We start from the raw sequence: 23,818 nt of genomic DNA on the forward strand, positions 1-23,818 counted from the left end.
AATTTACACAGAAGATGCTGACAGAAGAAGATGTAGAGGCAGTCTCTCATCAATCCATCTTTCATCTCAGACTCATTAGCTGCAATACCTTCAGGAGGAAGTTTTTTTCCCCCTGTGAACACTGGAGCCCAGCATCGTAGGGGATTCACATTAATTCAGCTGTCACACACAGAACAGTGACAGCAGAGGTAGAGGTAACTGGATTTGGTTTACGTGTCATATATACATTAAACAATCTCCTAGGGCTTACTTATCATTCAATTCCTGAGCAATCACAAGGTGTTTCAAATGATAGTCGATTGCTTTTTCATAGTCTTGGAGCAAAGTGTAGGTGTTCCCAAGGCTGTAGCAGGCCTGTGCTTCCACAGCTCTGTCCTTAAGCTGCCGAGCCAGCTGTAATGTCCTCCTGAAAGAAACCCCAACAGTCACTGCAAGAAAAAGCTTTTAAAAGTATACTGGCACAACTAAAAATCAATTCTCACATTAAACCAATTAGGACACCAGGATGGCAAATTAGCTACTAATAAATTACTATCTTGTAAACTCTTAAAATATTTTAAGTGTCTTTCCTCCGCTGCAACCTATTTCCATTTACTTTATTAGAAAGCAGACTGATCCATCAAACAGCATCTTCTAATTTTAATTTACTGCTTCATCAATAATTTATAGCATCTTTCCTGACAGTATGCACTTGAAACTGTTTAGTACCAGCATTGCAATAAACACTGTACATTAAAGAGCAAGACAGACTATAACCAGCATGCCAGCCTGTCTCTGCTGGGTAAGACGCGTTTGAGAGCTGAACAGAGCCTGAGCACTATTCAGGGTTGGTTTTTTTCTTTTTTCAAAAATAACAGGTAATCCCTGAAGTCCACATTAAGATGCTAACAGCTATACTGTGTCTTTGCCGAGCTCATCTTTTCATAGAATCATAGAATGCTTTGCGTTGGAAGGGACCTTTAAAGGTCATCTAGTCCAACCTCTGCTGCAATAAGAAGGGACATCTTCAACTAGATCAGATTGCTCAGAGCCCTGTCCAACACGACCTTGAATGTTTCCAGGGATGGGGCATCCACAACTTCTCTGGGCAACCTGTTCCAGTGCTTTACCACCCTTATCATAAAGAATTTCTCCCTAATGTCTAATCTAAATCTCCCCTTTTTCAGTTTAAAACCATTACCCCTCGTCCTATCACACACTCCCTGATAGAGTCCCTCTCCATCTTTCCTGTAGACACTGCTTAGTGGTACAGAGACCAAGAAAAATGTCTTGATTGAAAATACAGACTAAAGGTGTAAAATCACACTGAGGTGCAGCGCCCATCGCAATAGTGAGTACACCTGAGACAGCTCCCATCTCAGGTGTAGCTCTGCTGATCTGTACTCAGATCATGCCACAACTTGCTGAGAGCTAAGGCAGCAACGCTTGGCTCTGGAATAAAGGGGAATAAAAACCTATCAGCAGAAAGATGTCTGCAGTGCAGACAAGAATCTATCTAAAGTAACAAAAAAGGTAAAAAAATAAAAAAGGTTAATTCTGCCCCTCCCTTAGAAGAACAAGAGCAGTTAAACAACTAGGGAAAAAAAAATGTTATTTTTGCTAGGTAAATGCAGCTAAGTATATGTTTCTAAGTATATGTTGAAGAGATGGCTATTCTACAGTGAGTTAAAGTATCAGGCACAACAGAAGTAAACTATGTAAGAAGAGGTATAAATATATAAGCAGTCAACTAACTTGTAGTATTCAGAAGCAGTTTCGAATTCACCCAGGAATATGTAGGCATTTCCAAGATTGCTGTACGCTCTTCTTTCCGCTGATCTATCACCAAATTCTTTTGCAATTAGGAGACGCTTAAAAATATGAAATAATTGTGTCATTTAATCAATTTTGTACTTTGTAACATACATTTGCATACAGAAACGCACGCTCAGAGTTATATCTATTCTTTAGGCCAACAATGCTTGAAAAGAACAGCTAAACTTGAAGCTGTGCCATTAAGATTTAAAACTTGCATTAAAAAAGCTTGCAACAAGATCCAACACAATACACACAGGTAAGATGATGAGCAACTGGCAATATTTTGCCAGAACAGAATTCCTTACTAGCACATTCTTGTACCTGTTCATGGGCTAAAACTGCACTCCTGAAGTTGCCCAGAAGATAGTGTGTGTTCCCCAGATTTCCAAAGGCACGTCCTTGTGCTGCTCTATCACCCAGCTCTGTTACTATTGTCAGGTTTTCTCTGTTTTATGGGAAGTGAGAAGAGGAAGAGTAGTGACTTTTTAAAGAGGTTTTTTCCTCACAGTCATTTAAATTACAACACGAAAAAATCTTTCTATTTATATAAAGAAAAAGGTAGAAGTATTCTGCTTGGGCCTATTTTAATGGCCTTTATGCAGCCGTGAAAGTTCCACTGAGTAGGAAACATTTCCTGTGAGATACCGAAGTTACTTGCACTCTTAGTCCAGCTGGTGTGCTTGTTTCTAGTTCAGAGCGACATTACATACAGGCATACCGAGCTCTGTTGTTATCTCAGTCTGGTTTGAAGAGTACTACTGAATTCTAACATAAGGGAAGGACTTAGCAGGTAATAAGAGGTCCACTAAAATGAGAGCATAACAAAAATATAGTGTGCTCTCCAGTTTAAAAGGGAAAAAACTAACAGGTAGCACTGTTCTGAATAGAAGCATGCCACAGGTTAGTTCATGACACCACACAGCTCCCAATATTCTAATGAACTAGATGATCATATCCTCTCAGTCATCAACATTTAAAGCTACTACTTACTCATAATAATTTGCAGCTTTTTGTAAAGCATTTTTCACATCATCTGGAAGCTCCCCTGGATCATGAGTCCCAGCACTAGCTACGTTTTTCCCTTTAGAGTGATATACATTTCCCAGATTATATAGTGCTCTTGCTTCTCCAACCTAAACCAAAAGTAAAATAAGGCATTAAAATTTTATGCTTCGAAGTTGTGTCAACACAATTGGTAGTACAATCCACAGATGAGAAAAGAAGTTTTAAGCAGTTGTCAACACAGGCTCTGCCCATTCTGAACATGTTCTTACCACCCACTGGACTCCCACCCCATCATATCCCTCAATCAAATTGATTTGCATACTACTTCCTCTTGAGGTGCAAGACACATAGTAATTCTTGAGTCCAATTATCATTAAAATTAAATAATAAACAAACAGCAACAAAAAACAACAACAAAACCCCACAAACCAGGACAACATTAATCGCTGGCACACTCATTACCAAAACAACAGGGTTCAGAAATACGTGTTAGCAGTTTACTTTGATTCCTAAGCAATTCTTACCTTATCATTAAGCTCTCTGGAAATATCCAGATGTCTTTGACAACAAACAATAGCTTCTTCAAAATTCCCAAGTACCTTTAAGGTGTTGCCCAGATTCCCACTAGCTTTAGCTTCTCCCAGTAGATCTCCAATTGTCCTAAAATTGCAGAAATAAAGCACACAGTAAGTAATGGATTATTTGAAACCAAGCACATAATTAATGTATGGTAGACAATTAGAAGAATTTATGACAAGAGATTACAACCATGTAAATATGTATGTATTTAGTTAATTTTATATCTAAAATGCACTCACATAAAGATTGTTCAATCTGTGGTTACAGACATTTAATTTTGTCGGTGCTGTTTGTGCAACTGCTGGTATTGATGGTATTGATCATCTACTTAACATTAAAAAAAATAATCACTTCTTTTAGGAGGAGAATAAAGAGAAAATTCTTAATAATTAAGACATATTGTCTCGCAGAAAGCTCAGAGGTGATACTACATTTCTAGATTCTAAACGAGACTACAACAAGAGACTGGCACTGAACCACCCAGACTGGGATACCTGGGGAATAACACAACAAGTTCCCACAAGGTTACAGCACTCGGGCAGGTTAAGGCAGCAGAAAGAATAAGTCTGTACCTAAACTGAGGTTAAGTACATTAGGTGCCTGTGTCTTTTATTGGATCTATAACGTATCATTAAAAGTCAGATGCATAAATAGCACATGGAATGCATAGGGGTTTTACATCTCACAATATTACAAGTTGTACGCAGAGAAACATGAATAAGGAAACAAGAGAGCCAGCTTAATGTTCTGGAGAACCAGAAAGACTGAGTTTTACAAACAGGAAAGGGTAAAGAAAGGGTGGATTTAAAGAAGCCATTTAATTATCCACAAACCCGGTGAGGCCTCAGTCAGATTATGGTGCTAGATCGACTATTAGCTCCCAGGTTAAAGGGCAATCAAGTTACCTGCCAGACCACCTGGCCTTCTGCCATCACCACATTCACTCATTATCCAGTATTAATACTGGATTATTTTGGTAGGAAAAAGAACAGTCAATTGCTCATCTCTACAAGAGTGGGATAAAATGGAGAACAGGGTGAAAGAAAGAGACAAGATTACCTTGCAAGAGTTAAATCATGGTGATGGTATTCCAAGGCCTTTGCATATTCATGCAAGTAGAAATAGGCATTGCCTAACTGGCTGTAAATAGCACTGAGTGTTTTTAGATCTTCAGTTCCAACCTGAACAGCTGCTTCAAAGAAAGACACACCAGCTCGGCAATCCCCTGCTTTACACAGGCGCTCACCTTCCAAAGCCAGCTCCAGGCAGGAAGCCTCCATCCTGCACAATTTAAGTAAAAAGAAAAACAGTCACTCTAAACATAGCACTGAGTTCTGAAGAGGTTATTTTACTCAGTGTCTCTGTTTGTTTAGGACAGGGAATCAGCACCACAGTACAAGCAATGAGTGGGGAATAGGATATTGCAGAAACTAACGCTGAAATGGAAATTGCAACTTCAACAGCAATGAGCAAACATAACATTAGAACAAATAGCTGCAATTTTTTTTTTCTTTCTTCCTTTCTTTTCTTTCTTTCTTTTTAAGTCTCAAGGAGGAAATCCAAACACTGCTCTGTCCATATATAGCACTTGTAGGATTCAAAAATGCAAAGTTTTCACCAAATAGATAATTCCGGGAAAGTGACCTAGAAATCAAGCTATTATTGGCAAATACTGATTTTGACAAATGTAAGCACTTTTATTTGTAGGCTGATCCCACAGTTACCTGTAAAAAATGTCTTATGGAAAAAAAAATTAAAATATTCCTGTGTATCATAGACCGTGACTATTTTTCTGAAAGTTGTTTCCTCTGTAATTCAATACTCCTTGGCACCTCACCATTTCCTATAGTGGCACTGCTATGAAAATTCTCAGACGGTTAAGACAAAAGATCTAGGTTGAATTAACAACAAAAATGTATGTCAGTTCAAATTACTTAACTGAGATGCCATCATTCCAGAAGCCACTGGAATAATTTTTATTATTATGAGCAAATAATTCTATAATTATATGGTACAAAATAGTGCAAGCAGTAAAGAAGATACCCATGATTTATAGCAGAATTTGTAGATGACATTTTGAACAGTGAAGAAAGAAATTGTTAGAGAACTGCAGCTGCCAAAAAATTATCATACATATTTTTGCTACTGTGAATTCAGGTATACAAAAGGTAACATTTCACTAAGTGTTAATGACTATGTACAAACATTTCCTGCTTTCCAGTTCCGAGATGCAAAAGAGATATGGGAGAGGAGAACGAGAAGGAAGAAGACCAAGTTATTGATCTTGAAGCAATACGGTTCTCTAGCTTCTTCAAGATATATGCATTTTAAAAAGCTCACAAAAACATCATCAACCTACTTTTAAGATATTTTTTTCAAAAAAAACCCTCAGTAACAGACATTCTGTAGGTGTTTAAGAAGCGTGTGCTAATATTGTCAAAAAGTGAGCATCAGTTTCATAAATTCATCTATTGTTTTGATTTTTTCTTCAAGATGGATTATACAGTAAGAACATTGGTGCAGTCAAAGATATCCTCATTATGTCACCATTTGATATTCACCTGTTTGCAAGATTAAACCATTTAGAATTCCATTCTTAAAACCACTTCCCTTCATATGCACAGATCAGTAATAGCAACAATCAAACGTTGGCTTTTCCAAAAGTTATTTTAATAGCAACACCAGAAGACAGCTGTTATACAAGACACAGTGAAGAAGTATTTAACATACCTGCAACATTTATGTTTATTCTCCTAAATCAGAAAAAAAAACAGGTTATACAACATTCTACTCAAATCTGAGCAAGAAAGAAATATATTTGAAAAATCCAATTACTTTCCAAAGAAATAGAAGAATTCAGATCATAAGTAAAAGAAGCTACCAACACAAAATAGTACCATACCTGCTGGCCTTCGACATTCCACAATTTAAGCACAATGAGATGACAGACATATTTAACTTTTGCAATTAAAAGTACTGTATGCTTGGTAGTTGGTAAAGATGCAGACAGCAAATGATAACTCAGGCACAAAGTTCTTCCCAGGCCCAACTTCTCAGGTTGGATATCCATAACACATGCAGTATTTTTAGGTTTAGAAACTCTTCTCAGAGAAGTTAAAGCATTCCTATTTGCTAGAACACACAACCTGGTGTTTATTACATTGTGCATGTGTTGAATGCAAGAATGAAAGAGGCAGAAATGATTAAGTACTGTTAAGTACAGGCAGAAATGATTACACCATCAGCAACTGAAGGTTTAAGACTTAAAACACTTCATTGGGTAATCTTAATCCTATCCGAAGAGGTTCTCTCCGGGCACCTCATGTTAACTGCCGGGACCAATTAACGTGATGGCTGGAAATATATGGTGCTCCTTAGTGCAAAGATTTAGACCATTACACAATTACATTCATTTCTTCAGATTTTTAGCTTGAATGGCTAAAAAGAGCTTTCAGCAAAATGTGTAACACAATAGTAAAAATGCTACATTGGACTCCAGTTCTATAAGTGAATTTATACCACTAAAAAAATCTATCCTGTTCAGATTTGCAAATATGATGCATCAGCCACCTAATGAATGAAGAGAAGGCATAGTTTAAAAAGGTACAAAGACACAGTATCAGAGAACGCTATGGACCGGTAATTTTCCTGATATACTGCATTCAATTAATTTCACACTATGCCAAAGACTGCCACATGCCAAGGCAGCATCACCATTTCATCAAACAACTTTTAACTTGTCAACCCAGACTTAATATAACTTTGAAAAATGGAAGATTTGGGTTTTTTCATAGAGAACATAAATAACTACGAAGCTAAGGCTTATACCCAGGCTGATGAAAATCAGCTGTTATTACAGAGTGTTTTAATTCAACCATAATTACAAGAAGTAAATAAGAATTAGTAATTGTTTGAGTAAAAAAGAACCCAAAATTTAACACTACTCTTGAGTGCAACTCTAGAAAGGTTATGTTAACAGGTTGCTAGAATCTGTAAAGCAATTAAAGTTATAATTCCATTTGGATGCATTCTTACTGACCTTCTACAATTTCAAAGTCTAAATAAGCTATATAAAAAAAAGAAAAGAACAGAGAAAATGAAGTATTTGTTTCCACAGTTGCCTGTACCCAGTATTAATATTTTATTCACATTATACAAGAGCTATGAGATCATTCAGTTATTTTAAAAGTTTGCTAAGCTTGTCCATTAAGTACCACAACTGGACTCAGAAGAGGTTTGGGTTTGGTTGGTTGGCTGGTTTTTTCCTCCACTACTTAAAGAACTGTTGTGAAAATTAACACAGCTGGGTTGGATTTTGGTTGGTTTGGTGGGGTTTTTTTAAGATTTACATAGGTGTTCTCCAGTCAAAAAACCATCACCTCTTAGGAGCTTTAACTGTCACTACTAATGGTTAAGTAGCATGTCGGTAGACTAGCCAGGGCTGGGTAGGTTATCAATATTTTAGCAAGTCATTAAATAGTTACAAGGAGAATATGAAATTACTTTCTCTGTTCCCAGGGCTGAATTGAATTACTTATCTATTCAACACCCAATGGCTAAACAAAAGATACATTGAATCCCCAGAGAGGAGAAAAGAACAAGGTCCATTCATCTGTGTACTTCTAATGAAATTCGGATCCTGCTAAACAGGATAATGTCCTTCCAGATATCACTGTGGAAATACTCATACAGGGCTTCATTTTGTTATTCTGTTTATAGTTGCCTGGACCTGTTCTCTGAAAGGCTGGCATCTCCTGAATAATTTCTCATTTGTAAAACTACCTCATCCTTATCTGTCCCTCTAAGCTTTTCATCTTGCCTGGCTCCCTCTACTTCCTCCTCCTCTCTCCTCCCACTCCCGCCTTGCCCTTCTTTTTTTTTTCCCCTTGCTCTTCTCTGACCTTCTTCATATTCTCTTTTGAGTCTTTATACTTACAAGAATATAGACCCTATGCATATGCCTCTACCCTAGCCTGCCAGTTTTTTTCTCTCACTCTGGAGTTCTCTTCTGAATCTTTATACTTACAAGAATATAGACCCTATGCATATGCCTCTACCCTAGCCTGCCAGTTTTTTTCTCTCACTCTGGAGTCTCCTTTTTTCACCTGTTCTCAAAACAAGCAACACAAAACTAGTCAGAAAATAAGGCACTAAAAGAAGGCAAGAAGACTGATCAATTACAACAATCTTTCAACACAATTTAATTTTACTCTGTTCAATTGCCACTAAGGGGACTTTTTGCCATTGAGGAAGGCACTAAAAGAAGGCAAGAAGACTGCTTGATTACAACAATCTTTCAACACAATTTAATTTTACTCTGTTCAATTGCCACTAAGGGGACTTTCTGCCATTGAATGAATGGACCTCCCATGCAATTTTACATGAAATACATTGATTGCCATTGAGGAGGAATGGACCTCCCATGCAATTTTACATGAAATACATTGATACACGTAACATACCTAGACACAAATAAAAAACCCCAAAAATGCATAAAATCACTAATGCCACAGCATCCTATAATAAAGATCACATACTGTTCCTGACTCCTGCCCTTATTCACGGTTTCTATACATCATGCAGAAGCACACCAGACTGACTACTCCAAAGCAACATTGCATTTACTCAAACTAAGTTTGACGGCAAATTTAGAAACAACACACACACAAAGAAACCACACACCTGAATTTTGGGTTCTTTTGCTCTAGTCAAGACAAAAGCAGTTACAAGTTTTTGCTGTATGAATTTAGCAGGCCAAGAAAAGTGAGTTCTACAAATATTTACTCTATAGATCACTTATTAGTCCTATTTATTAACTTCAGCATTTTATTTTCAGTCACTAAACAACCTAAGAATAAAAAATAGTTTCCTTCCACCAGCATCTGCAATTTTATAGCTGTTAAAGTGATACTGGTCAACTACTATGGGGAGAAACAGCTTGCACAGTAAGAAACTGACCCATAGAAAAGCCTTGTCTTAGGAGCGCGCCACCAGTTGCTTTTTAAAGTCAGTTCTATTGGAATACCAGAAGGAAGGAAAAAGCAGAGCCAAACAAGTTTGGGACAATATCTGTATAAAATTTTAAAAACTGATAAATAAAACCACCCCCAGTAATCTATGACCTATTCTTTCCCGCATTAAAGTTTAAACTACAACCAAATAAAATCTTTCTAAATTATAGCTATTACATTAAATAATCATAAAATTCCAGTTCAACACACTGAAATAATGTGCAGTTTCTCTACCTTTTAGAAAAGTTTAATATTTTAAAAAAATTTCAAAGCATTACACCTTGATGTTTTCTAAATGTTCATCAGTTCTTACAGAAAGGTTTCACACAGCCATTAATATTTTTATTGTTAACCAGTATCATTCAAGCGTGTACTGAAACACAGCATAAAGTAGTAAGACAATTTGCCCTGACTGTGCTTGCCAATTTTTTGTTGGCTTGTCAATTTAAACCAGACAATTGGCCGTGCCACTTTCTTTCATGCATTTCCTTCTCTAATAGTACCCTGAACAGCTCCTGCGCTCATTAAAGAGTGAGGAAGGGCCTTCTAGTTTTCTGGGGAGGACCAAGAGCATCAGCCACAGTGTGGGTAAACATGTTACAGGAATGCTGGGAGTTACAAAGATTCAAGAAACACGTAGCACAGAAGAAATATCACGCTCACACATGCAGGGATTCTTGTTGTCAAAGCCACAAAGTAAAGATTTTAGCAAAATAAAGCAAACAGAGAGTAAATTACAAATTATAGCTATTACATTAAATCATCATAAAATTCCAGTTCAACACACTGAATTAATGTGCAGTTTCTCTACCTTTTAGAAAAGTTTAATATTTAAAAAAAAATTCAAAGCATTACGCCTTGATGTTTTCTAAATGTTCATCAGTTCTTACAGAAAGGTTTCACGCAGCCATTCATATTGTTATTGTTATCCAGTATCATTCAAGCGTGTACTGAAATACAGCATAAAGTAGTAAGACAATTTGCCCTGACTGTGCTTGCCAATTTTTTGTTGGCTTGTCAATTTAAACCAGACAATTGGCCGTGCCACTTTCTTTCATGCATTTCCTTCTCTAATAGTACCCTGAACAGCTCCTGCTCTCATTAAAGAGTGAGGAAGGGCCTTCTAGTTTTCTGGGGAGGACCAAGAGCATCAGCCACAGTGTGGGTAAACATGTTACAGGAATGCTGGGAGTTACAAAGATTCAAGAAACACGTAGCACAGAAGAAATATCACGCTCACACACGCAGGGATTCTTGCTGTCAAAGCCACAAAGTAAAGATTTTAGCAAAATAAAGCAAACAGAGAGTAAATTACAGTTTATTTGCTAATTTTCTCCTTACTGACCACGAAAAAGCTCCTCCTGCTGACTGCACTGCTAACCAGAACACTGTACTTCTACAAAACAGAAGAGAAGCCCAATCTAACAGCAGTCTAACGCTGTCAGAACATTGTCAGAATTAATTTTAAGCTGTAGCATGTGCTGTCTTAATAAGGGCAGTGCTTTGTTCCCGTTAGCTAGCAAGGAAAAGGCCTCCAAAGCAAGGATGACCAGGGTAGAGGGTGGGGGGAGCACACAACAAGAACCACGCTTTATTTGTTTTTAAAACAATCATTCCAGTGTTTCAGTGTCCCTTCCTATTGAATGAGCTGGAAGATTTACCCTTCCAAACATCAGCCATCCAAACACCATGCACTACACAATGCTTCAGTTGTTCAGGTTCATTAGAGGGAGTCTGCAATGCTAACATGTCCTCCCAGGTCTGTAAAGGGGAATGCAGAAAAGAAATGATAAAAGCTCTCAGAAGGGAAATCACATAACCTCTTGACTTACAATAACAGAACTTCTCTAGTCCAAAGAATCAAAGTACTTTCTACATATCAATCAAATCTCTTTATTTTAAGCAAGGCAAACACTCCTCTAAAAATTCACCATTCATAGAAGCAATAATACAAACACTGCTCTAGGTGGCAGCACACCTAAAAATTCACCATTCATAGAAGCAATAATGAGACAAACACAGAGAACTTTAGCAGACAAAATTCAACAATTTGCATATGCAGCCCAAAAGCTAAAAGAGGAGAGAGCAGGTATTACCATGCAGGGATCATACTTCATATCATTCTATCAGAAATACAAAGAAATGCAGACAATCATGTACTATTCTGCAACTGCACAGAGTTCTAATAGTATACAATCATGCAATTATACTAATATAACCTACTATATAACAAAAGTGAATTTTCATAGTTCAAAAATCAAGAAAAGCAAAAAAAAAAAAGTTATTTTAGCTTTCCGTTTCAGTAACACTAGTAACAGAGATACCAAACGATTTGTTGCAACTTGTTTAGTTTGCTATTATTAACAGCACTTATTCATCCACACTAAAATTAATACAGTCTTACCTGTATCGCACATGAAAGGAACGATCTTCACGCATGCTTATCAAAACATTATTTTCCTCCATTGAGTTGCATTATCAGTAGAGAAAATAATACTGTTCTGTAGTAGGGTAAGTACTTTACTACGGAGAATTGTTGTCAGAACACCATTCCAGTTAGTATATTAATAAGTTGGAGTAAAGATATCCTAAGCTCCTGGTGAAAAACTCTTCTTTATTACTAAGGTAAGGAGGTCACTGTCAGACACATCTTAAACCTTCAGAAACGTGTTCAAGTTCTTTCATCTGTGGCCCTTTAAGCTCCATTCAGCTGCGTTTCTGCAAAGGGAACACAAGATGCTTGGCTTGAAGTCTCATAGTCAGTTAATAACTCATAACTATTTGCAGCTGATGTAAAAGCATAACACTACTCCTACTAAGCAGGAAGCATCAATCAAGAACTTAAAGCCGGAGCCAAAGCCTTCTACACACATATGGCAATTCCTGCAGGCAAGCAAGAAAGCAAAGAAAATTTAACAAAAACCAATGCTCTCTTTTCTGTTGGAAACTTCAAGCAATTTATCCTTGTCAGTGTTATTTGGCCTCATGAAGTTCCAAGCGAAAAGCTTAAAGGATGAAAGCTACAGAATGAAAGACATAATATAAAAGATCCCAAACTGCTTCACACATAAACAGTACTGCTGAAACCCTGACAGCTGAATTCCCACAGTAGTCAGAGCTGGCTGACACAATCCCATCTGAAGATCATCCTTTCTGGAGATCATCCCACCCAGAACATTATAAGTACAGAAGCCAGCAGAGGTTTACGCTCTATTCCCCCTTCCCCTCGTCAATCCCAAAAGAAAAGTGGGAAGGGATGGGCGTTTGGGGTTTTGTTTTTTGTTTTTTTAACACTGGCTTCACATTCCAAAATGCTCCGACATTGTCATATGAGCTCCAAATTCTGCTTCAAAGGGATAGCAGCAGCCAGCACTTAGATGTTAGACGTGTTTAGGCTGACAGGGAAAACATTAAGAAAAAAGAAACTCTGTATTCAAATGTTTACCTACTTTTAAGCTTATTTTTAGTAGAGGAGTTGACATATTTATTGCTCAGTACTAATATTACCTTCCTTTGCAAGTAAACATACAGTTGTGTAATTCACAAATGAATATTTCATCAAGAGACTGCAGAGATGTCAAAAGACAAGAGCAGAGCTCAGATTTAAAGCTGTCACCAGGAGAAAATACAACCCTCTCTATTTTTAATTGTCTATGTAGGCCATGCTTTTTTCCTATCATTACTATTATCCAGTACCAGTTGTGAAGATTCATGCTTCCCATCGTACTCTACCTTGACAGCACCCCTCAAACAGGCCATCCCCATTCCCCCAGTCAAACAACCATTCTGCCCTTCCATGCTCATCATTAGAATTATTCGGCATCAACAAGTGGGTGTGGGTATATTTTTGCAATTACAAAGCATGACACATACACTTCAGAATACCATTGCAACCCACACACTGGGAAGGCTGTGTTACAGGTATTTACTCTCCGGAAGTTTGTCTGAACCTCAAATCAGGTAACTCATACAAGCAAACAGCTGTAAGCCACCCAGTCCACAGCAATCATCCACGAACATTCCTGGTGCTCAGCAAATGCAAGGAAACTGAAAGCTCTGTTCCATAGCTGGGTACACTCATGCAAATTACTACATGCCACCAAATAAAAAGTGTGTACTTTGGCAACTGCCACAGATCATGAAATCACAACTAGCAATTTGTTTGTATATTTACACTGTAATTGTAATTAGCTGAATAATTTAGTTTAATAAGCTTTATTAAAAAAAAAGTCAAATTTAATAAAAAACCAGTCATTTAAAGGTACATCAGAATGACTGCATTTATTCAAATATCAGTTATTTTTAGAAATACATTTCACATCAGGTGTTTACAACTTCATTTTATCTGAGCTACACTTCTGTCCTCATAGTTAGCCTCATCTGCTGACTGATGCCACCATCTCCCAACAGCTGGAACCACTACTTCTGCTTTCTTCCCTCCTTACTGGCCATATGGCACATTCTTGGCCTTGGGAGGGTGACACAGACACACCCAAGTTAGCCAACACATCACGGTCACGGTTCCAACAAATATTACTGGGTCTGGTCTTCATAGCTCACTTCCTTCACCCCTAACTCATCAGGACGTCAAGTTACACCTTCATCCCTGCCAACATGTAATCAGTAAGCAAACTTAAAGCATATTAATTAGGCTGGTGAATTCAAAATTCAGGAGGCGGAAATTGATGAACACTTCCACAGACAGTATCTCTCAGGTGTAAAATTGGCCTTGGGAGGATTACGCTACAGCAAATTAAGCCTTGCTTGTTCTACTGATGCACCTCAACTGTTCAGAATCTCTCTGTGAAACCAAGTCTTTCCCCAGTGGGGGATCAACATGAGACTGACTTGGAGGACACAGTACTTCAGCAGAAAAGCTTATTGAATTTACAGAAATCGGAAGATCTACTCCATCAGCATATCTAACACTTAAACGGGCTTTCTCCTAAACTTGCATTTTCAATTAAAACTTCATGTAGCATGAAAAAAGCACTTGGTCCTTACTGCAAAAGCAAAATCTGTCTTAAAGAAAGCTGCTGCTTTAAATTTATTCTCTCCACACCTTTGAACAATGCAAAATCCATATCCATGTTAAAGAGCTGCCCTTGAGGAAAGCATAAGTAGAAAAGTGAAGCTGTATACACAGCTTCAAAATACACAATTTTACTATTCCAGTTACCAAATGCAGGAAGTCCTAGCTTTTTTGCAATTTCAAAGTAGCAGAAAAAAGCACACAGAAAAGAGATTGGGCCTCCTTCAGAAGTGGAAAATTAAACTGGTGTTACTAATTACACAGCAGTATGACACCAAAGCCAATCCCACCACCACTCCCAAAAAACCAAATAAAGCAAGGCAGAGGTTAGGCAATCAAATGTAGCAGCCAGTTTATATCCCATAACAGACAAAACATGCACTTTATCTTGCTCTTATTAGGAGAAAATGGTGAGCCACAGTTAGGGCTCAACCACCCTGTATATAGACAGCTAAAGGATCTTCAATTAAACCCTCACTAAAAAGCTAACTTCGCCTCAATTCACTGCATTATCTAAAAAATGTATTTATACTGTCAAAGTCACTTTTTATTCTTTTCTATTAAATCACAGATTTCTATAGAAGCTATATATAAGCTTGGGGGTTGCATGAAGTTTTAAGACTGAATTTCTTACTAAATTCTATGAAACTACTTTTAACTTGATTCTCTGAAATTGCATAAAATCTATTGACTCAATTTCTACGAATTTTACTATGAAATAAAAAAAAAAAAAAGGTAAAATACTAATGTTACTAACTGAAAGGAATCCCACACAATAATGCTTTAAAATGTGAAATCCCATCATGCTTGCTTCATTATTTTTCGTAAAATTATTGTCAGTGTTCTCAGAAAGGGAACCAAGGCTTAATGGCTGATATTCAGAGAAAGTACATCTCAACCTTCCATTAACATCACTGAACTGAATCAGTGATATATATATATATAAATATATATATACACTAAGACTTGAATGAGGCTTGCTCTCTCTCAAGAAAAATTACGGAAGAAACCAAGACTCCTCCATCTTCAGTTCTGATCAGTGTATTTCAAGTCACTGACAGCAATAAAACAATAGCTATAATTTCCTTCTCAAAAGCCTGTTATGCAACCTAACTATCCTAGTTATTACACCTTCCAGACAATCATTTCATGTTTTAAGGCATTTTCCATTTCAGAAAATATTTGATTATATACTATGAATTTTACCACAATGATAGACAATCCCTTTAATAAGTTTGCGGCTCTTAGTTACACTGAATGTCTATGACAGATCCCTTCATTTTAACTTTTGACAGAATACCATAATTCCATGAATCAGCAAGCAACAGAAAGCTGACACTGCTATTTATAGCACTATATAGAACCAATAATCACAATATAATGGAGAAGGAGATGTTCCCCCCTGCCCCCCACATCTCCTTAAAACATAACATTTCTGCAGCTTTATTGGCTTCTTCCCTCAATCCATACCTTCCTTTTTGGAGTTTGTCTGATGATCAAAAATATTGCTTTGCGTATCTCCAGTTACATGGTTGACATCGGCTGACTGGTCACTTGGGTCTGCCAAACAGAGTATCTAACAGTTTGATTCTTTCTGCCTTTCCCTAAAGGAGACAACCGAGTAACGCCTTCTCTACCCATCTGCTATTTTTCACAAAGCTATAGGAAAGGAGCATCTGCCAAATGAAGTCATCACTGACTGAGAGATTCAAAAGCTACTAGAGGAAAGTACAGACAGAGGCAGACCAATTGCACAAATTGTATTTCCTTAGAAAAAACAGCTACAGAGATTTGTTGTTTCAACATTAAGGCAAATTTCCCAATGGTGAACTAAGTTTGAATTTCCTTTCAGGAAGAAGCTATAGCATGGGTGAAAAAAGGAGGGAAAAGAAGCTTGAACTGGATTATTTAAAAACAGAGCTTTGCATACCCTATGGAGAAAGAGACAGACTGAACAACAACAAAAATATACTGACAATTCTATTACCAAAACATAGAGGTTAGTTTGGCTTCAGACCTTCAAAATACAAAAGAGCATATAAACACAAATAGTACAACAAGCAACTAGATAATTCATAATCGTAGTCTTCAGTACTGTGCAAGGAGATTTTTAAAATTCACCTGAATTAACAAATAAGCAAAAAAACCAACCCTTGAAATTCTATCTCAAGTTAATTATCATATCTATATAGTAAAGAGGATCATCCTTAGCATTTCTGTAGTAATAAATATTCCCCTGTAAAAGAACCTTAAAATAACCGTGTGCCAGGTTGGGAAAAAGCTATTTCTTCCAACCCTTGAGCACAGTACCATACAAATGACTAGCGTGAGAGTGGATCATGCAGGTAAAAGAAACACTGTACTACAAGCTGTGTGGTTACTCTTGGAAGCTTAATTTTAAACTACTCTCTGCACCACTTTTGACAGAAGTTCAACAGCTGATCAGCAAAGTTTCCTTTGGTTTCCTCAAACCACATGGACAGAACAATCTTTTATATACAAAACATCAGCTCCTTGCTGGAAAGAGAATAAAAAAATGGTAGCTGACCATATAAGGCTATACAGGCATTTATTACCAGAACTGGTGGATGCATGGCTAACTACCTTTTATGAATCAAAAGAACAGAATTACTATAGTGAAGTAATGTCATGTTTTGGGCCAGAATGGCCAATGAGATTGACAGACTCCATTATCTCTAAAATTATTTCATTTCCCTTCCTAGCCAGTTAATGCCCAACACTTGATTACTTCAAGTATAACAAGCAGTCTTTTTAGACAGCCAACAGAAGCACAGAGGTTATAAAAGAGTAGAAAAATGAAGGAGCTATGACACTCATTACATCCTCCTTAAAAAATTAAAATTGCTAAATGCAAAATCACACAAATACTATTATTATCTCTCACAAACTCTCGAGTGACCCAACTTACTCTATTCTTCACATCTCTCTCCAATTTGTTTCTAGTACTGTATTTACCCAAATGGAAGACAAGGGGTTTTGCTCAAGTATTTTAATTTACTCATCAATTTACTTTAATTACTTATCAATATGACTGCAGGAGGAGAAAACCCCTAGCAGCAAAGGAGCACAGGTATGCCTAGAACAGCCCCAGGTAGGCCTGTAAAAGAATTTTACTGAAAATATCAATAACTATATGAAACAAAGTAATGCAAATATTGCATAAAAACCCACAACTACAAGATTAAATATATAATGATAAATCATACTAGTATATGAAATTCTATTTATACTTTTTAAATTAGGTTTAAAAAGATCCTAGCAATGAGATCCTTCTAAATCTAGAGATGGTTTAAAAAAAAAAAAAAACCAAAAAAAAACCAACACAAAAAACAAACCAAACCACAAACTAACAGTGGTGAGCATTTGTAAGACAGATTTTGCTCACAACGAAGTGAGGTTCTCACCACATCCACAGCTGAAAAGGAAAGCATGGACTTCAGTTCAATGCTAGAGGAACACAGCTCCAGAGTACATTTATTATTTAATTGCTAATATGGTCCTGCACTATGGTAAAAGTGGAGATATTTCCTTTATCACTCTATTTCTAAAAAAGTTGTTTGTTTGTGGTTTCATTTATTTCTTTGGTTACCTAAACCCCACTGACCTTGGTGCGTGATGGGTTGTAAATATGGGTAAGAGAAAGTTAATTTCCTCTGTGCCCTTTCACATAGACTACTTCCTCTTGATTCTTCCTCCACTCACATTTCTTTTTGTCACAGCAAACTAGATGCCCTGGCTTATACAACATTCCACTCTATATATACCTTCAACTTATTCTGTATATTAGGAGGAGATTTTTTGCTTTCTGTTTGTGGAGTAAGTAGTTTAATTTTTTCGGGCTTCAAGTAATGCTAAAGGTCTGCAGCATGGCAAGCCTTTTATACTCTCTATCCTTTTCATTCATTTTTCCCTTCTGTTGTTAAAAGGTTGTGCAAATGTCTCCTTTAACAAGTAAGCATTGCCTAGCATTATTTTCCATATTACTCACCATTATAAACCTTAAAATCCAAGCAGTCTTCATCTGCCAGATCATAAAAAAATATTCCAAACAACCAGAACTGAATCCAGAAGCATCCTCCTTCTCTGAGTCACAAAGAAGCTCGCCTGCATTCTTAAGGGTTATTTTCTTTTCACTTCATACAAACCACCTAAGCAGTAGATACAAACTGCATACACGCTACGCAACGAGATGTGTATCATAACAAAAGTAAAGAAAAATTTAAATTTTCAGTTAAGGAACATTAATTTCTGGCCAGAATCTGCTACCTCTACTCACACTAAACACCCTATTTTGACCCAGAAATCAGACTGAAACGTAAATACATTCCTCAAAATGGAATAATTAACAGCAGAAACAGATGCCAGAAACTTAATCCTCATTGCTAGTACATTCAGAGTACTGCCATAGTTCCAGGTCAACTCTATGAACTTCAGTAAATGCAAAGGTGCCCTATTAGGCACAGTAAAGGAATAGCATAGTTTTATAAATAGAAATATTTAAGGCACCTGGCAATGATGCAGGCCATATAGTGACTTACAGGTTTAGAATGATTGTAGACAAAGACAAGCAAACAGCTAGCAGTCATACTTCCACTGAGTAATACGAAGAAGCAACAAATGCACGTATTAGACTGGTATCTGAGTGTATTAAATATCAGTCAGTGTTCAGTGATGCAAATGCGACCTCCCAGTGCCTCTATCGCAGAGTATCTTTCCAGAACAGAACAACCTTTTCCTAAGAGAATCAGGATTTAGCTGGAAATCAGCTTGCTACTTAATGTACATAACTACTATCTTGTGTGCAAGTTAAAGAACTGGGTGTAGCTAACACACATAACCACAAGCATTTTTATTATAAAGATTTTCCTGCAGATAGTTTATGTAAGCCATCTATTTAAATCCTGAAGTAAGGCAATCCCACACTACGACAAAATAAGAAAGGAAGAGAACATGAAGTGCCAGCAGAATATAACTAAGATCCCCATAATAAAACTAATCAGGCAACTGAGAATTAAATGCAACAAGATTAAGATTTCAGGTACAAGAAGACAGTAGAATAACATTCTCTCTTTGCCTTAAAAAAAGAGCGAAGTCAGAATAGATGATAATTTTTCACATATTTGATACATCAAGGTATTAGAATTTCTTCATTTTAATTTTCGATCAGAATTAGTTCGAAGTTTTTACACATTGTTATTCATATACTGAAAACAAATACCACACTGCCTTCTTTCCAAGCGTCCCACAACTGGAGATGAAATTTGCAATTTTAAACTGGTTAAATGCCACCATAGACTTCAATGACAGTCCACAACAAAGTAGTAATTTGTGATACTCTTATTCTTAGCATAAGTTTGCAACATATTACCACAAAATCAGGAAGAGTTTTGTTACCGAGTTCTGAACACAAATTTGAACATTGCCCCTTCTGCTAATTGGGGACAATCTCACCACACAAATTAACATATACTAGATCTCGGGCCTCTCCCAGCCAACAAGAGATTTACACAAGTACCTTCAGTTTGGGAAATGGAGCATGTTATACAATGTGAAAGAACAACACATGGGAAAAGTTTAGCACAAAATGTTGACTATTTGTACTTAAGCTAACAGAGCAAGTTGATCACAAATCTCTCCAACAGAACATTCCACTTAGTTAAGCTCCTCCTTAGCCTATAACATAAAAAGAGATCCTGCTAAGTAAAAGAAAGCAGACACATTGCACAAGAATCTTGCAGAGAGAGGGGGAAAATTAATTGTAAGATTTCATAAATTAAAAAAAAATAAATTAAATCCTTGGAATTATAGGCAGTAAAGCACCACAGCAATTTAAGTGAAGCAACACATCCTCTGTCTTTCCTCAAATTTCCTATTTCACACTGATGCTCATTCAAGAGATTAAGCAGGCATTGAGCATAAAGAACTCATTACTACTCCAGCCAGTTTTCATAATGCAAGGAGCAGAGGCAGCTCTCGTAGAACCTGTATTACACAACTGAAATGATCCATGAAAGCAGCATTGCTTGGTGCATTACCTGTGCCCCTCAATTCTCAATTACTAACAGCAAGTATTAACTGTCTTCTCCATTATGAGTCTACAGCTGACTAACATGCAGCTACAGCCCGTAAAAACTGTCAAAGTGCACAATGAACGTGTAATATAGTGAGACGACAACGTGTTGGTTTTTCTTATTGTTTGCTTCCTACAGACACAGGTACAGTTTATTTATGGCACATCACTTACATAGATTTAAGGAAAAAAGTAATATTTCTTGAGGTGCCAAGTTGTAAACTGCTTTGCATATTTATTCTAACATTCGAGATGCAGATGCAAATCTATTCAGAAGCTAGTCAATGCATTTTTTGTACTCTGCATGATAAATACTGAACTGGGCTTCATTTTGCCCCTATTGCTCATAGATTTGGCTACTATATATACAAATTATCACATAAATACTATTGGTCCCAACAGCGCATCCTCTCCTCTAACAAACCAATGATTGCTAGGTAAAGTACAGGCTCTGAAGTGTTGTATGCAAGGAACAAAATTCCTAACAGTATAAGAACATGATGATGGCAGAAAAAAAATGTAGTAAACAGAAATGGTAAAGAAATAAAAAAGATTTAGAGAAGCTTTTTGGAAGATTATATATGGTTTATATAATCAGCTGTAACTCAGCTGCATGGAAGTTTTTCCTTCATATTAGTAAAAGGTTTATAATACACAAAAGTTTTACTATATGAGCAAGAACCATATTCTTCAAACACTGCCAAATTTGAGTCCCAAGAGGCAGCTTGACATTAATCAGCTGTTCAATACTACGTAAGTTTCAGACCATCTCTTACCAGTTTTTCCACTTCTGTTTTTCTGGTGTATTTTATATTCCTAATGTTATGGTCTTCTACAAAATAGTACTTTATTTTTTTTTATATGATCATTAGCATAGCTGATTTGCTATATAAATACCCAAATAAAAGTTGAGGGGTTTTTTACATCACCTGGTATCCCTCTATTCTTTCATTCACAGGAACAGTAATAGCAATAACCAGTTAATCACTCAGAAAGTCATACGATCAGTACTTACTTCTTAAATATAAACAATTTCATTAAGATGTTAACCTTAAAGACTACTAAAACCAAGACCATAGTTACCAGATCTGGGCAGGAATGACTAAGTTGTGGAAAGTGAAACTGACCACACAACTGCTACCAAAAAACTGAATGACAAAAAGAAGAAAGTACAAATATCTTTGCTATTAAATTTTTAAAACTGGGAAACTAGAAGAAACTAAAAATGATCCTGTTTTAAGCAAAATATGAATCCAGATAAACTGTGTAAAACAAGAAAAATTTCCCACACGTTCAATAGTTAAAACTACAAACAGATAGAATTTATTTTGGGGAAAAAACCCACCCATTTCTTCATAAAACTTTTCTTTCCTAACTATAGGGAACCACGTTGCTCTCCAAATCATACTGCACACAGGGATGGGAAGAACACTGGTTTAGAAAATTGGTCTGCTGTCATTTGCTGACAAGAAAAGGCTGAGAATTGACGTTTGAAACAGCTCCAGCAAAATAAGAATAAATTCCCACCCTGACAAGGTGTAAGAGTTAAGACTCACTTTCAAAATTGAGTTGTTCTCTTCTGCAACGTGTCTAAAAGAAACAGGTTTTCTATCTTTTTTGCAATGCTTTTACTCAACATTAATACAAGAAGAGATTGGCTTGCTCCCTACCAAAAGAAAGTCTAAGAGGAGAAAGAATTGTTCTCTCTAAATACCCTAGAAAAAAATCAAAAAAATTAACAACTTAAGCCAAACGACAATAAGGGCACAAGAACAAAATGGTAAAATGCCTATCAATACCTTTTAAAAAATTACTTTAACGTAATCACCAAGTTCTGAAGTAGTTCTCCAGCAAGAGTAGCAGGAATATACAATGCAAAGTAGTTTTAAGCTGCTTGAAAGAGTTACAAGAGCATTTAAATAACAGCATTTTAAATAAAGCAACAGACAAGAACCACATGGGTTTCTTCTAGTCCAATGAAGCTGTCTTAAGTTTCAGGTAAGTTTTGTCTCAGCTTTATACGGAAGTAACTGAAAGTATGAAGTCCTTCCCGCCAAAGAGGGATGCATAACCACAGTTCAGAGGTCTAAGTAACCATTAATGGAACTAGTAAGAAGGAACACTGGTACAGGCACACAAATCAGTTGAAACACGCAATAAAAATATATAAGCAAATAATTTAGAAGGACTGCATTGTGAGAAAAACCTTTATACTGATATTTTCAGCTCTAATAATATTACAACTTAAAAAGTATAAAGCTTCCAGGCAAAAGTTAAGGAGGGACTGGAATCCCTTAACTGATCTTTTTGAGATGCAAGACTCAGCATGTTCTTTTAAATTCTGAGAGGGTTGCGGAGCTCTCCATGGCAACCCAGGATGCAAGCACCCTGCAGCCTCTTGGCAAGGATCTAACAGGAACAGAAACACTGGGCTGAAAAAGCATCTAACGCAGAAGAAAGGCCACAACTTCAAGGTGGGGTACAATTTGTGTCTTTGCAAACAGGTCAATAAAGGGATAAAGAAGAACTCCTGATTAAATAATTCCTGATTAAATATGCTTCTCTGTTCAAAAACTGAATAAGCAAAAGAAGGGGAGGAACTACACGAGCAAAAGCTACAGTCTAGGGGATAAATAAGACCAGGTGTAGCATCATTTAAGTTTAGATATGCCACAACATAATGCCTATCTCAAATTCTTTAAGAGTTTAGAGCTTGTTCCCTGTACAATTCACTCTTCACGGTATGTTCGAAGGTCCTTCGGTTCCTGTTACATTAATAACGAATCTGTTTCATTCACCCCCTTAAAATTTTGTGTACTATTAATCGTCCTTACCTATCTTGTTAAACACAACACAACTGATTAAAGATATCTGATGTCATACCTTGTTTTTACTAACTCGAGAGAGGAGAGAGGAGAGAGGAGAGAGAGGGTGGTCTTGGATCTCTCAATGACACACAATCACTAAAGGCTGGCTGGATAGGTATGTCTTTCTTTTGTTCCAAAGTGATGTGTACGACTGCCAGAAGCACCACTGAAGTCAAAACACCGGACTCCGCACACAAACAGCAGCTTTCCGGAGCTGACTGTAGGGTAGGTTTATTCGCCACCACATCAGGCCGCTCCGAAGCGGCTCGTGCGATAAAGGCCTCTCGCTGCAGCCTTATGAAGCCGGGACCGAAGGACCAGGTGCTGCCGCCGGAGCGGGACCCGGCGGTTCCACCTGGGCCAGGCGGCCCGCCGCAAAGCCCTCCCCGTCCCCTTCCTGGCACCCAGCGCTCACCGACGCGACCCCCGCCCCGGC

At 37.1% G+C, this 23,818-nt stretch overlaps 1 protein-coding gene across 4 annotated transcripts in view; it reads right to left on the reverse strand.

The window, feature by feature from the left end:
* GPSM2 (G-protein signaling modulator 2) overlaps positions 1–12,110 on the reverse strand; it is a 19,650-nt gene extending 7,540 nt beyond the window's left edge. For 3 of the 4 annotated variants that reach the window (XM_014943439.1, XM_014943436.1, XM_014943437.1), the window contains exons 1-7: positions 11,797–12,110; positions 4,441–4,662; positions 3,327–3,462; positions 2,788–2,930; positions 2,119–2,242; positions 1,735–1,850; positions 251–406 (exon numbers count right to left, since the gene is read on the reverse strand). In XM_014943439.1, coding sequence (XP_014798925.1) covers positions 251–406; positions 1,735–1,850; positions 2,119–2,242; positions 2,788–2,930; positions 3,327–3,462; positions 4,441–4,662; positions 11,797–11,858 — 959 coding nt within the window. In that variant the 5' untranslated portion in view covers positions 11,859–12,110. Of the gene's footprint in view, positions 1–250; positions 407–1,734; positions 1,851–2,118; positions 2,243–2,787; positions 2,931–3,326; positions 3,463–4,440; positions 4,663–6,111; positions 6,135–11,796 lie in introns of all 4 variants that reach the window. The other variant, XM_014943438.1, reaches the window with a different exon arrangement.
* Between the last annotated feature and the right edge of the window lie 11,708 nt (positions 12,111–23,818).

Source organism: Calidris pugnax, unplaced genomic scaffold (genome assembly GCF_001431845.1).
Source record: "Calidris pugnax isolate Ruff unplaced genomic scaffold, ASM143184v1 scaffold63, whole genome shotgun sequence".
Taxonomy (NCBI): domain Eukaryota; kingdom Metazoa; phylum Chordata; class Aves; order Charadriiformes; family Scolopacidae; genus Calidris; species Calidris pugnax.